We start from the raw sequence: 16,125 nt of genomic DNA, 5'->3' as shown, positions 1-16,125 counted from the left end.
TTTATAGACACTGCAGAAATTCACCTTTGAATGAGGAGAACTGATTAAATTAAATAAAAGCATTTATATATATAAATTAAATGGTGTTCAGTGTGGTTATAAATGTACCATTGAATATGTTTTTGTTTTTTGCACAACTCAGCAACCTGATAAAGAGGGCTGGTTCTGTTCTGGAGATTACTGAAAAACCTCAGTCCTAAACACAGACAAAATGTTATGACATACTATCTCATAATTGTGGCTTAAGTCATAATTATGAGATTGTTTAAAATCAAGAGTAGTGGAAACGGACTAACACACTTTGGAGCCGTTTTTTTCATCAGTGGTGAATATATTTATATATATATATATATATATAATTTTCTTTCCACATTAAAATTATTTAACATACATTTATTCCATATTACATGCATCTTAAAATACATTAAGATCCAGGATAAAATGGGATTCTATAAAAGGGAGCAATATATACATTTGTATATATATTATTTGTAAAAGGTTAAATACTTATTTTCCTTCCACTTTAAGATTACTTAATGTACTTTGCATTAATTTATTCCATTAAATACCAATAAAATACATTTAGATTCAGAAAGGATCCGCATGTTCTGTTTAAGTACTGCGCCGCGGTGCAGTTCCGGCTCATGTCCAGCAGGGAGCGATGTCAGACTGCAGTCTTCCCTGCCGAGGATCGCAGAGGAAGAAAACGGCTCAGACAGAAGCGGATTAGCGGACTCAGCAGACTGTGGATGTCTGTAGGTTCTGAGGAGAACAGCGACCCGAGCAAACCATGAAGAACGAAGGCATAGAGGGGACGGAGCGGTTCCTGAGCCCGGACCGAGGCCGAGGCCTCCGGGCGGTGAGGCACTTCGCGGTGGGGGAGCTGGTGTTCGCCTGTCCTGCCTACTCCTACGTGCTGACGGTGAATGAGAGGGGGGCTCACTGCGAGCACTGCTTCACCAGGTAACCTGCTCCTCAGCTCCGTGAACCTCCAGCAGCAGCGCCTTTAAACACTGACGGGTTCAAAGGTCAGCTTGACTCAGCTGCTCAGTTCGTGGGAAGCTGCAGCAGCCGCCAATAAATGGGTCAGTGAGGCAGGTCACCTGGTTCCTGCTGCAGTCATGCAGGTAGCAGAGGCAGATTTACTTACCTGGGCTGCCACGGGCATCAGAGTAGGGGGTTAGTGGTGATGTGTAACCACACCAGTTTTTAAAACAGAAAGGAAGATTAATTTAGAAACTTAATCAACATTGTTTACCGCAACATCTGGTGCATCATGTAGCATTTTTAATAGTTAGCTTAATGGAAGCAGCAGCAGTTTTTCCACTTGGCTACATGTGTCCCACGCAGGCTGCCGTTGCACCACCAAAAGGTTATGGGGCTAAATATAGCTGTCCATGTGTCCCAGGACAGGAAAAGGCCACGGCGCATGGTTCGGTTAAAGACCCGGTTGGATGCAAGCACATATATTTAATTATAGGGCTGCAACTATCAAATATTCTGACGATTAACCGATTAAAAATTCCCTTCTCACCCACCGCGGGTGGTTCTTATCCTCTGAGCTCGGGTCCTCTACCAGAGGCCTGGGAGCTTGAGGGTTCTGCGCAGTATCTTGGCTGTGCCAAGGACTGCACATTTCTGGACTGAGATGTCTGATGTTGTTCCTGGGATCTGTTGTAGCCATTGGTCCAGTTTGGGGGTGACTGCCCCGAGGGCCCCGATGACCACAGGCCATATATATATATATATATATATATATATATATATATATACAGTACAGACCAAATGTTTGGACACACCTTTCTAATTCAATGGGTTTTCTTTATTTTCATGACTATTTATAAGGCAAGAAATCCCACTTATTAACCTGACAGGGCAACACCTATGAAGTGAAAACCATTTCAGGTGACGACCTCTTGAAGCTCATCAAGAAAATGCAGAGTGTGTGCAAAGCAGTAATCACAGCAAAAGGTTGCTACTTTGAAGAAACTAGAATATAAGGGGTATTTTCAGTTGTTTTACACTTTTTTGTTTAGTGCATATTTAATTTGTAAGCAGATAATGGCTTTCTGTAGTCTTGTTATAATTGGGCTCTCCATAGTTTCACACAATATAATTGTCATTTTAATTAGAGTTGCACTGATTAGTTTTTTTTTTTTTTTTTTTTTTTTACCAATTTTTGGTTTTCTTTAGATCTGACCAGCTTATATAATAACTGTGTCCAGTAAGTCAACTAATCTCAGAATAAATTAAAACAAACTCAATAATTTCCATTTGCATGATTGATTTTTTTTCCTCCAAAGACTGGATGACAACAAGCTTCAGTCTGGTGCTTTGGTCCCAACTAGCCCGTTTGTTGAAGAACGTTTTTGTTTACAGAGTCTTAAGTATCCATTTTATTTGTTGTTTTGGTTATTTACTTGTGATATGTCAAATATCTTCCAGTTCCCGTGTTTTTTGATATTTGAGAGGGCGTACTTGCATTACTACATGAATACCGTTAAGGTACTTGAACATTGTCTCAAAACAGCAATATTTTCATTCATCGCAATAAATTCTGGGTCAATTTATCGTCCAGCAAAATTTGTTATTGTGACAGGCTGACATGTTCTGATTTTAATTTATTTGGACAACCACACTAAACAGTTATGTGCTCCAGGGTGTTTGATAGTGGAGGTAGGTTTGAATCTGATGGAAAACTGAGGAACTATTAGATTTGATAAACTTTAAGAAAAAACTTTCTTTGTGGATTTTCCTCACAACATGAATCCATGATGGGCAGAAGATGCAATCATCTCCATGCTGGAATGCAGGACCCTCCTTCTGCAGGACAGTAGTGTTAATAATTGCACCTCATGCTGTGCATGTTGATGTTTTGATGTTTAGCATTGACACTTGTGGATTTTACTTTATTTTTAGGATGAAAAAAGTATTATGGCTGAAAAACGATGACATAAGAATCCTGTGTTTAATCTGGGATGATCAAATTCAGATTTAACAAATCAAAGTGATTTATTTTTTACAATCTTAGTTTAGAACCTGTTGATTATTAACTTTACTTGCTGTAAGATTATTTTGTTAAAGTTTGTATTTGGAGTGAATTTTAGAGTTGGATCACCAGCTATGCGTTCAGCTCTAGTCATGAAATCATATTTTTTTACTTTTGCAGGAGAGAAGATCTGTTTAAATGCGGTAAATGTAAGCAGGCCTACTACTGCAATGTTGACTGTCAGGTAAGAGCAGCCTTTTCTCCCTTCTTTCCTCTTTTGGAAATGTTTGATTTCTGCTTCCCTTTTCCAAAATGAATCAGAGGAACTGAGAGATTTTCAAATTTGTTTTGAAATTGTGTGGGTCTCTTGCAGATTTAAGCTATTTTACATGCAGGCTTATTTATTACTGGAAATAAATGGAGCCAAAGTCTTCTTACAGTTTCATCTTTGATGACAGAGGATAGTTTTTTTTACCTCACATCATGCCAACACCAGGCAGGATTTCCATTTTTACATAAAATAATATTTTTGTAGGGTCTTTGTAGATTATGATTTAATTACTCTCAATTTTGAGCTTTTAAAAAGTTCTAACTGTGTAAAAAAAAAAAAAAAATCCATATTGGATTACAGATTAATTAAGTCGCTATTTCTTCCATTAAATTAAAGAAATATTATTTTTGCTGAAGCCATTTTGTTATCTTGTTTTTATCCACAAATAGTTAATAAAGTGTGTATGTAATGAGTTTTTGTAATGTTGTTAGCTAAAAGTTGCCATAAGTAACAGCATAATGTTAGTTGGTTAGAGTTATAAATATTAAACAGAATATTTTGGGTTTTTTTAATTCGCACAAATCTTAAATTAAATAATAAAAACAAAATCAGTTATTTTCTTTATTTGTTGCTTATTTATTTCCCTGTTAAGTGCGTTTAGTGGTCTCCTTATTTATGATTGGAGTCCTTTGTGCTTCTTCTCTGCTCAGAGAGGCGACTGGCCCATGCATAAGCTGGAGTGTGTCGCCATGTGTGCATATGGGGAGAACTGGTGTCCATCAGAGACGGTCAGACTGGTGGCCAGAATCATCATGAAACAGGTAACAGTCACCAGATGTAGGAGAATGTTTCAGGTGTGAAGCTTATGAGGCATTGCAGTCTATGACCTAAACCATTTTAATCCAGTATACATATAGAAACCGTAATAATAGAGGGTATTGTATTTAGTGGACTTCTTTTTAAATGTTAATTGTCCGATTTAGATTGGTTTATACTTGAAGTATTTTTTACGTGTTATGGCTCTAAAATAGTTTTTTTGAACTGTTTTGCAAAGTGCAAACCTAAACTTTACAACTCAGAAAGTGAACCCTTCATAGAAACTCTTATGATCAATCTATAATTTTTAGCAAAGCTTTGTCAGTAATAAATTATCTGAAAATCCAGTTTATGTCTTAAAATGTGAGTCCTGATTAAAGCTTTCTGTATGTTTTTTGCATATTTATGTGCTGTGATTAAACTATCCTCCTGTGTCTGAACTGTTCTGTTAGAGAGTAACGACGGATCGGACCCCCTCAGAACGGCTGCTGCTGCTCAAAGAGTTCGAAGCACGTGAGTCATCATCCCGAGTCTGTGAATTAAAGCACAAGTGTTTGGTTACATATTCCCGCACTTTTAGTTACACGGTGTGTTAATTTGCTCATCTGTGTGTGATCTCGCTGTAGTTTTAGCAGAATCTATTAATATTCTCCGCTGTAGCCTCCAGTCCTGATTCTGTCTCTTTCACTCAGTATGACTGCAGAGCTGTGGGACTTAAATCCCAAGTTACAGGGTGCTGTAATTTTATTCTCTTTCTGTGTTCCCATTAACTGCTGCCACTTTTTTTTTCTTCAGCGAGGCACTTTCTCAGAGATCGTACCGGGACAGACTTGCAAACAAACCACTGCTTCACCACAGGATCGTCAGCGCTAACACTCATGACTCTTTCTCTGAACTCAAAGCAAACGTATGACCAGCTGCTGCCTGCACTGCTTCATGTTGGTGTTAGTTCCTGATACTGATGCACATGCATCAATACTGGGGAAGCAAGTTATCTATTAATAAGATAATTTATTGGTCCCCCATAGAAGAAATTTGTCTAGGAAGTAGGGGCAAGGCTGCAGTACAACAAAAAAATATAAACAATAGTTCAAAATGACAACAACTATAGATACATAAAAGTAACATCAATACAAAAAATGCAACAAAAAGTTAATCTGAAGTTGATTCATCTTATCGATCGACTAGCCATTTTCTTAAAAATCTCCTGTATCAAAATGGCCGACCATCTTTCTCAATATAAAAGCACACATTCTTCAGAACATGCTTAATACACGTAAAAACATTACATTTGGTCATTATTTTGTATCAGCTGTATTTAATACTGACTAAATAAAAAGAAAGTTATGCTTTCCTCACATGATTAAACTTAAACATTTATAAAATATAGCTAAACAGGAACATCACAGGTTGTTGCATACCAAAAATAAAAGGTGAAAATAATAAAATATGTGAAACGCTTAACTACGCATGAGCAGAGCGAGTTCATACAGTAATACTGTCGATGGTTGCTCTTACAGGAATATTAAAACTTCGCTAAATGAAGACCGTGATTATTGGCATCGTTTTCCTCATATTAAAATGCTCAGTGCTCCGCTTTTCTCTCATTACATTACCGCCTTCGTAACACATGAATAATTGTTGCGTCATGACGTTTGGCTGGATGATCGATGTTAATGTGAAATTTAAGGAGATTGTAGACTACGGTAGATGTCAAAACAGAACCACATAAAGTGAATTTTGCGCCCCACTCCGGACTCTGTTTCGGCCGTTACTCTTTGCCGTTTAGTCTTAACCGCCATTTTTTATTCCCGTATTGGCTAACCTGTGGCGCCCTCTTCTGGATGGCGACCAAACTGCGACACTGGTAGTTACTCAGTTGAAACGCATTTTAATTTAATAAGCCATTAATTGTAGATTAACTGTTTCTAATCAGTATGGTTTCACAATGAAGAGTGTTTGAAACTTCTGTCTAAAATCACTTCTCACTGTAATGTTCCGTTGCGATGTTCAATACTCTTTACCTCCATGTGCTGTCTCTCATTGATTTCCTGTTTTTTTGCCTCGTACAGATCTGGATAAAATGGACAGTGAGAAGGAGGAGTTAAACCAGGCTGACATTGCGGCTCTGCACCATTTCTACTCCAAACACATCAGTGACCTCCCTGACGACCAGGCTCTCACTGAGCTCTTTGCACAGGTAAAATCTGAGAATGTTTTGATCAGAAACATTAACAAAATAAACTAAATGAAGCTGATGGTTCATTTTGGTCACTGAGTTACACCGGCCATTCCTTTATGGGGCTTAAACGGCATCGGTATTGACTCTACAATAAATATTTGACCAAACGTTCTGTTGATGAATATACTAAGTGTTGTACTTTGCAGAAGGATTTGTACCAATCAACTTTTTCACATTCCACAAACTTTATCATATTTTACCGAAATGAAGTGCATCTAAATCACCACCTTTACCTTGAAATACCTAAATAAAATATGGTGCAGCTATGTAAAGGAAAGGTTATGAAACCCCTGCTCTAGTAAGTTTCTTATGCAGCAGCTGGATTTATGCTCAGATGATATTACACACATGAGGACACTTTTTACTAATTGTGATCTCTTAATCCATAGAAATTAAAAAAAATAATGCTTCTTGCAATGTTTCTAAATAAAAATAGTAATGAAAAAGCTTTCTGGATTTTTCTTGATGTAATTACGGTTTAAAATCTCTACAAAACAATAACAATAATGGTGCATAAATATTTTAATAAATGCGGTTCTTTAATTGAACCATAAACCAAACAAAAGTGGCATTTTAAAAATCGATGAGCTCTTTGTTTTTAATGGGTCATGTTGCTTTTGTGGCTCCAGACAAATGTTGCTAAAAGAGTTTTAAATGTTTTTATTTTGTGGCATCATAGTTAAGGGTCTGAATACAGTTAATAACACATTTATAAGCGTATTTACTAAAAAGTGCTTACACTATTTGCTCATTTGTGTTTTCCAGAGTTTGTGATTGTAACTTGACAAAGTTTGTTTTTTTAGTGTCGGATGTTGCCATTCAAATTATATCTGAACTCTGCTCCTCCAGCTTTAGCAAATAAAATGGCGAACAAATGGGAAATGGAAGTGTTTTTATTTATATTGGTCAGCAGCAGGAGTAGAGCTCATGTTGGTTGCTGTAGGCTATTCATCGCTGGCCGACTGGATCCGGTCTGCAGCTCTTATCTCTTTAATTTGATCCGTCTGGCGGAGCCGCGGCCTCTTTGCTTTCACACTGCACTAATGGAAACAACCTCTTTAGCCTCTTATCTCAAGGCTACATTTAATCTCCGCTGCAAGATGTCCTCCACCCTATCGGACGTTTCACAGCACTTTAGTCTGCGATGCTTGCTTTGTCATCATATACCTGAACTCTGGTTTCTTTATTGTTTTTTTTTCTGTTTGCAGGTCAACTGTAATGGTTTCACCATAGAGGACGAAGAGCTCTCCCATCTAGGATCAGCTGTTTTTCCTGAGTAAATACTTTACAAATCATCACAAAAAACTATCAACTAAATACTCTCTGTATAACCAGGGCTGCAACTAATTATTGTTTTTGTAATTGATTGTTGTATTGATTATTCTGACAATTAATTGGGTAAAGAAACCGCCACATTTTGCCGATAAAAAAAAAAAATATATATATATATATATATACATATGTGTATATATATATATATATATATATATATATATATATATATATATATATATATATTTATTTATTGGGCTCTCCAATCTCTGGGGACGAGGTCACCGAGGTGGTTAAAAAGCTCCTCGGTGGCAGGGCCCCGGGGGTGGATGAGATCCGCCCGGAGTTCCTTAAGGCTCTGGATGTTGTGGGGTTGTGTTGGTTGACGCGACTCTGCAATGTCGCATGGACATCGGGGGCAGTTCCCCTGGATTGGCAGACTGGGGTGGTGGTCCCCCTGTTCAAAAAGGGGGACCGGAGGGTGTGCTCCAATTATAGAGGGGTCACACTCTTAAGCCTCCCTGGCAAGGTCTATTCAGGGGTCCTGGAGAGGAGGGTCCGTCGGATAGTCGAACCTCGGATCCAGGAAGAGCAGTGTGGTTTTCGTCCTGGTCGTGGAACACTGGACCAGCTCTACACCCTCGGCAGGGTCCTGGAGGGTGCATGGGAGTTCGCCCAACCAGTCTACATGTGTTTTGTGGACTTGGAGAAGGCGTTCGACCGTGTCCCTCGGGGAGCCCTGTGGGGGGTTCTCCGGGAGTATGGGGTACCGGGCCCTTTGATACGGGCTGTCAGGTCCCTGTATGACCGGTGTCAGAGTCTGGTCCGCATTGCCGGCAGTAAGTCGGGCTCGTTTCCGGTGAGAGTTGGACTCCGCCAGGGCTGCCCTTTGTCACCGATTCTGTTCATCACTTTCATGGACAGAATTTCTAGGCGCAGCCAAGGTGTTGAGGGGGTCCGATTTGGTGGCCTTAGGATCTCATCTCTGCTTTTCGCAGACGATGTGGTCCTTTTGGCTTCATCAGATCGTGATCTGCAGCTCTCGCTGGAGCGGTTCGCAGCCGAGTGTGAAGCGGCCGGGATGGGGATCAGTGCCTCCAAATCCGAGGCCATGGTCTTGAGCCGGAAAAGGGTAGAGTGCCTTCTCCGGGTCAGGGGGGGTGTCCTGCCCCAAGTGGAGGAGTTTAAGTATCTCGGGATCTTGTTCACGAATGGGGGAAGAAGGGAGCGGGAGATCGACAGGCGGATTGGCGCAGCGTCTGCTGTCAAGCGGGCGCTGTACCGGTCCGTCGTGGTGAAGAGAGAGCTGAGCCAAAAAGCAAAGCTCTCGATTTACCGGTCGATCTACGTTCCCACCCTCATCTATGGTCATGAGCTTTGGGTCATGACCGAAAGAACGAGATCGCGGATACAAGCGGCCGAAATGGGTTTTCTCCGTAGGGTGGCTGGGCTCTCCCTTAGAGATAGGGTGAGAAGCTCAGTCATCCGGGAGGGACTCAGAGTAGAGCCGCTGCTCCTTCACATCGAGAGGAGCCAGTTGAGGTGGCTCGGGCATCTGGTCAGGATGCCTCCTGGACGCCTCCCTGGTGAGGTGTTCCGGGCACGTCCCACCGGGAGGAGGCCCCGGGGAAGACCCAGGACACGCTGGAGGGACTATGTCTCTCGGCTGGCCTGGGAACGCCTCGGGATTCCCCCGGAGGAGCTAGAAGAAGTGGCTGGGGAGAGGGAAGTCTGGGCCTCCCTTCTGAAGCTGCTACCCCCGCGACCCGACCTCGGATAAGCGGAAGAAGATGGATGGATGGATGGATATTTATTTATTTATTTTTTTAATTTAACCACCTAAGTATTTTTATACACTATTAAAAGTACTTAACAATGTAAATAAACCAGTCATTCAGCTGTCTTTATAAATCACAAAATAAACATTTTATTACATAAAAGACAATAACTTAGCATTTATACTTTTAACATCAACATGGGAAAAGCTCAGGCTTTTCTTCTTGACTTAAAATCAAGACAGTGTAGGACAGACCTGTTGATTATTTTTTGGGTTAACCAATTAAGAATTGGACAGCAAAAGACACTTTTGGTTTTTATTTACAGAATTTGAACCAGGTGAAGCTAAAACTGCCACTTAAGTCCTGGGTTGAACATATTTTCATCTTAAATGCGAAATGTTTATATTTTTGTAGAGTTTTGGCTAAATCATTGCTTCCAATGTCTTGTTCTTTCAGCAGTTTGCCTTTTTTGAGTCTTTATACTCCAATAAATCATGATTAGTCATGATTAATCCAATTAATCATTTCAGCCCTACACATAACCTTCTCTTCTGTTGTGCAGGCATTTTCCCATCTTTATCTCCTTTTTAGATGTGATTAATTTAAATTATGTCTTCTCCTTCCAGTGTAGCACTGATGAACCACAGCTGTAGTCCAAATGTTATTGTGACCTATAAAGGCACAGTGGCGGAGGTCAGAGCCGTTCAAGAGATAAACCCAGGGGAAGAGGTAAAAGACAAATCTTCTATTTTTGCCAAAATGTAAATAAAAATGTCATCCTCTTTATCCTTTATTGATTTCATGTTTGCAGATCTTTGACAGTTACATAGACCTGCTATATCCAACAGAGGACCGGAGAGAGAGGCTATTAGAGTCCTACTTCTTCATGTGTCAGTGCACCGAGTGCACCACCAGGTCTAAGGTATGAAAGATCGCCGCTGAAGTTCTCAAACTCTTTTTATCCAAAGTAAAATGGGGATAGAACAGCGTAGTTAAGGGGTGTGAGTAAGCTTGACATATCATGTTATAAACATGATATTTTGATAGATTGATTGGGTTTGATTTATCGTTACTGTACAGTAAACTGTAAAACGAAATTAGTAGTACAGCTATTCTTAGGGCATTTATAAACAGTCAAAACAGATAACTAAAAAAAAGAAAATAAATGATATAACATCTGTCACGAACATGAAGGACAGATGTTTTTGTTCATGAATGTTGTCATGAAGTGTCATTTGGTAAATAATGACACTTTAATGCAAAATTGCATTAAAAGTACATTAAAAATGTTAACGTAGCATTATTTGGAAAAAGTGAGGCATCTACACAGACCAAATGGTTTCCAAAAATATTCTTAATTTATTACAAAATTGTCAAAAAATGGCGCTAAAATGATGATTTGAGCCCAAAGCAGAGGTCAACACAACAAACTGCAGCTGGAGCACAAACTGACCTCGCAAACAAAACATGAGGGGAACTTAAATAGAGGCAGATCAGACCACTGCAGGCAACACAGGGGTAATTAAATAAACACACAAAAGCTTAACTAACAAACAAATACTGGTCAGAACTATACTAAATAATTTTATTAAATTAAATTAAAGAAATGTTATTAGAACTGAACTAACTACCAAACAAAGAAACACTAAAGAAATAGTCAAATTAAACTATATTAACCAAATTTCCCTCCTTCCCCGTGGTTCAACCCGCTGAGTTGGTTTACCAGCCTAATAAGGAAAAGCAGCTTCTGTGTAGCACTCTGTCAAAATATAGCAAACTGAGAGATAAAGCTAACAAAAGCGTCAGGCTAATGAAAATAATTTTAATCAAAAATGAAAATATAAACACTAGTTAATCTGTAAACTAATTTTAAGGATGAACAGAAAAACAGTTACCATTCAACGAAAATAGTGACACTTTTATGCAAAGTTGCATTAAAACTTACACTAAAAGTCTATTAAGAGGCAACTTTCCATTAAAAGTGTCATTATTTACAGAATGACACTTTGTGACACGAGTCATAAGCATTAATGTTTATGACAGGTGTCATGTCTTGTTTATGAGTCTTATGAAAATTCCTTCAAATAAAGTGTTACCAAATTAATTGGTTTGCTCATCGCATGAAATCTCTCACATTTAAGTTGCATAAAAGGTTAAAGTAGATGCTTTTGTAAGGCATTGCATGTTACTACTATTAAAAGCAACACAAAAATACATGCATACCAGTGTTTTCTGTGTTATAGTTTCCGTCTGGAAACTTTACGACTCTTTACTGCTTTTCTCGTTGTGCAGGATAAAGCAAAAACAGAAGTCAGGAAGCTGAGCTCTCCACCAGAACCAAAGGAAATCCAGTCTATGGTCCATTATGCCAAAAATGTAATTGAAGAGTTCAGAAGAGCCAAGCACTACAAAAATATCCTGTTCTCATTAGAGCGTTCCCTATGACGCTTTCCTGTCTCGTCTCTTTCTGCCTCCTGCTGTTTGTCGTTACTCCTTGACTCTGTTGCACATCCCAGCGAGCTGCTGGAGATGTGTGAGCTCAGCCTGGAGAAGATGGGAGCTATTTTTGCAGACACCAATGTCTACATGCTGCACATGATGTATCAGGCCATGGGCGTGTGTCTCTACATGCAGGACTGGGACGGCGCCATGAGCTACGGGGAGAAAATCGTTCAGCCGTACAGGTGAGCAGATGTGATGCGTCCTAAACCAGAAGGTCCATTCAGAGGTTTGAAGAGACGTTTGAGAGCAGAGTTGGTTTTTGACTCAAGTAACACTTGTATTCCAGGTAGTCTTAATGAAACTATTTACCTCAGCAGTTATATTAAATGAGCTCTTTTTTTCCATGCTCAACTCATCTGACTTCTGTGATTTAAAACCCACCATTTCCTTTTATTTATATTAAAATATATATAAAAAATTCACATTTTTATCCTTCCATTTGGGTCCCAACTGTTTCTAAAAACAATAAAACCTGCTTTATAAAAACCGTCCAACAAGGCAATAAGTTGATGTTTTTGTTTTTTTTTGATGTCTGGAATTTCCACTGCACCGTTACCTAGCAACCCCAGCCAGACCCAGCCCGTCACCTAGCAACCGAAGCGGAACTCCAGCACGTTTGTTGCTTGCCATTCAGAAACCACTTGCTGCTTTATATTAAATGTTCTCTTGTTATTCATGTTCAACCCGCCTGACCTCTGTGGTTTTTAAACCCAGAGTTTCCTTTTGTTACTATTGAAGGCAGCTGTGTTTTTAATTATTGAAACATCAAAACAAAACCGTTTGTCTCAGTAACTCCATGATTATCCTCTTCTTGGGTTGATGCATTGCCGTTTTCTCCGCAGTGTTCACTACCCGACCTACTCTCTGAATGTGGCGTCCATGTACCTGAAGCTGGGCCGTCTCTACTTGGGGCTTGAAAAGAAATCCCAAGGTGTCAAAGCTTTGAAAAAGGTAATTTTTGCCTTTATTTGTGTATTTTCTACAACAGGGTATTAAAGTTTAAAGTTTGTACGTTTATTTTAGAAGCTGAAAATATGGCTTCTTAGGCAGAGTTGCCAGCAGGAAACATCTTCTCTCTAAAAACAGATTGTAGAGAAACTTTGATTTGCAATGTTGTGTCTGGTGAAACCAAATTAAAGATATTTGTGCTCATGTTTTTTATTTTTAAACACTCCCTGTACCATTCTATTCAAAACACTGACGTCAAGCCCAGTGTAGCGCTGATGTTGGTGCTGAGCAAATGTTTCAAGCTTTAAAAAAATCACTTAAAGGAGGCATTATGTATTTTCCTGGAACATAGTTTTTATAAAAATGTTTATATCAAACATAACTTTAAAAAAATTTTACTTTACAATTAAACACCTTTAAATTAGGCATCTGTCTCTTTAAGAAGCTCCTCCTCTTTCCGAGATTCAGCCTTCAGCACATTGTCATAACAATGATCCTCCATTATCCCGTTTAAAACTTTTCTCAAGAGCTTTGGACTATTTTTGACTTCATTGTCGTACAACTTCTTGTTTTACTAGGACTGCATTATTGTACTATGACTTTATTCTCATAATTTAGAAATTAAGAGATTGTAGCCCGGCCCTGTTATTCTGCTGTAGACTTGACCTGAATTCAAAGTCCACATAAATATAAACTGTAAAAAATGCTTGTCAAACTAGATGGCGGCTCTAAACTATGGAAACCCAAGGAGTTTATTGGTGGGAAAAAAATCCAGATTTACCAAAACTTTAATCCTAAAAAAAATTAAAATTTGATTAATCCATAAAATCAATGTATTGACTGGATGCCTTCTGAGTGTCTCTTCTGAGAAGTCTGTGTGTCAATAATCTCTTTATTTCTCCTCAGGCGTTGGCCATCATGGAGGTGGCTCATGGGAAAGACCACCATTATGTAGCAGAGGTCAAACGGGAAATCCTGGATCAGAAATAAACGAGGAGAACGAAAATCAAACTTGGGACCTCCTTAAAAAGCAACAAAACACAGTTCTTCAAAGCATGGCATGCATCTTTTACCTCTGTTTTTACACCTTTTTTATTTTCCTGCCTCACTTTATGCACATGCCTTCTGACTGGATTATATTTCTTATCTGTCCCTGACTTCTTCAAATACTGGACTTTAACTAGATTTGCTTTTTTGAATTAATTTAAAAACACCTGTAGTATTTTGTTTTTCATCCTCAAACTAAACTCATAGTCCTGCCTTTTAAAGCTGCCTTCTGAAGAAAGTCAAGCTTTCGTCTGGTAGCTTCCACCTTCGTCCTGCTTTTCCACCCAGTGTCTTGTGGGTTCGTCTCCAGACTGTTTGTGTTTTTGCAGCATTGCGAGCTGCATGTGTCCTTCCAGATTAGTTACTGAGTCACAGCCTGTCTGTTTACCACCAGAGCACAGTTTATGGTCGCACATGCTCTCAGTGAAACTGTGATTTAACACTAAGACTGACCATGCATCAAACACTCTGTAGCAACAGAGAGGTCTCTCAGCGCGTTTTGGTTTGTTGAAAGGAAGTGTTGCATGCTTGACTTATTATGCATTTGTTTATATTTCTCTTTGTCTTTTGTCAAATGAAGTGATCAGTTCATGTCTTGGCTGTTCTCTTTTCAAAAAAGAAGAGAATAAGAAAAATATCACATCAAAGCTGAAAACAACACTGTATATTTTTTTTGTCATTCTGTGTTTTAGCCGATTAGTCGGACAATCTGCTCGAGTAGCAAGCCTGCAGTCGGCTGCATTACAGACGTCCAGTTTGCAGCGAAGTAGCATAAGGGTGATGTTGATGCTGCTTTAGTTTCTACATAATCAGTGTTTGTGCTTTTCACAACTGGAAATATTTCCAAATAGATTTTTTTCTTTATTACAAATAAATGAGCAGAGTGTAGGTTTTATTCAGCCAGCTGACCGGCAGTTGACTGATTGTGTGACCTTGGCAGATCAGGATACCAGTAACCGACCCAAAGCGAAACACTCGGGGCCTGGGAATGAACGGCGGACTGAGATTTGACCAAATGTTCTGAGAGGTTCTGCCAAGGATCCGGCCAAAACCGGAGCCTCTAGTTCTGCCATAAAAGCAGAAACTCTGTATTTTGTCTTTTATTATGTTTTGTTTTTTGCAGTTTTCTAGAAAAGCATATTCTCATCAGTCTGGGTTTGACGTTAACATGCACTAACAAGGTTACATATCTACATTCTATAAGAAATATTTCTTTATGTAATTTTGAAAAATGTCCCTGCTTCACATTTCTCAGTGCTTACTGTCATGTTTGAGTTATAAACTTGATGCTTTTTGCTTAATTTGCACCACAGCGCATCGGAAAAATCCAAACAGTTCAACCTGTGAAAAACTGTTACAGCAGAAATTATTAAATACTAGCAAGACAAGTCTATTTTATAACTTTCAGGCAGATACAAACCCTCACTCTAAAGTGTGAGGCAGGTGCCGATTGTAAAATTATAGCTTTTTTGTAGACTTACTGCAAAAAAATATAAAAATGTACCTAGTATTTTTTGGCCTAGTATGTAGTGTAAATATCTCAGTACTCTTGAAATGGGACAAAACTAACTTATAAGTAGCTTTTCAGCAAGATATAGTAGTTTGTTTTGAGTAAATAATTCATTAATATAGTTTTTTTTTAAACTACAGGTTATTAACTAATTTAATTTAACTACATATTATTTCACTTATAAAATGAGGAAATGTCTTATTAGTGAAATAAACTGCTAGTGAAACTAGTATGTTTTAGTCAATATTTAGGAATCACTGATTTAAAACAAACTACTGCTTCTTGCTGAAAAGTTACTTGTATGTTAGTTTTTTCTTATTTTAAGTGTTAACGTAGATATTAACACTTGAATCTAGACCAAAAATACTTGGTAGTATTTTTTGATTTTGCAGTATAAATCTCCTAAAACCATTGAGAAATACTCCCCCCCCCCTTTTTTTTTTTTTGATGTTTTAGCTCTTAATTTGACAGGCAATGAAAGCTTTGAAGCAAAGATCACCTGGGCCTTATCTAAGGGTTTTCCTTGCACTCTTGTTTTGTATTCTCAATGTGACTAAATGATGTCAAAAGACAAACTTAAACATGGTTTGTACATGAAGTGGACAGTTTCGGTGTCAGTGGATTGTCATCAGAAACCAGTAGCTTCTCCTCTTTTGTTTACTGTTCAGTGAATTCAGATCACCACATCAATGTGGCCTACAGACTGACATAAATAACCTTGTGAGGAGTTTTCTGTGGTTGTATTTGTAG

The 16,125-nt window shown here is 38.7% G+C and overlaps 1 protein-coding gene across 1 annotated transcript; it reads left to right on the top strand.

Moving 5' to 3' along the window:
* Nucleotides 1-678: 678 nt before the first annotated feature.
* On the top strand, nucleotides 679-15,469 carry LOC102231852 (N-lysine methyltransferase SMYD2-A-like). Its single transcript, XM_023332356.1, has 12 exons — nucleotides 679-963; nucleotides 3,170-3,233; nucleotides 3,971-4,081; nucleotides 4,529-4,589; nucleotides 6,149-6,276; nucleotides 7,527-7,594; nucleotides 9,995-10,097; nucleotides 10,180-10,290; nucleotides 11,661-11,781; nucleotides 11,878-12,052; nucleotides 12,713-12,821; nucleotides 13,725-15,469. The coding sequence occupies exons 1-12, from the start codon at nucleotides 791-793 to the stop codon at nucleotides 13,806-13,808; spliced, it is 1,308 nt and encodes a 435-aa protein (XP_023188124.1). The 5' UTR covers nucleotides 679-790; the 3' UTR covers nucleotides 13,809-15,469.
* Nucleotides 15,470-16,125: the final 656 nt, after the last annotated feature.

Source organism: Xiphophorus maculatus, chromosome 4 (assembly GCF_002775205.1).
Source record: "Xiphophorus maculatus strain JP 163 A chromosome 4, X_maculatus-5.0-male, whole genome shotgun sequence".
Lineage (NCBI taxonomy): Eukaryota > Metazoa > Chordata > Actinopteri > Cyprinodontiformes > Poeciliidae > Xiphophorus > Xiphophorus maculatus.
The sequence above is the reverse complement of the archived record's forward strand: the minus strand, read 5'-3'. Positions and strand labels throughout refer to the sequence as shown.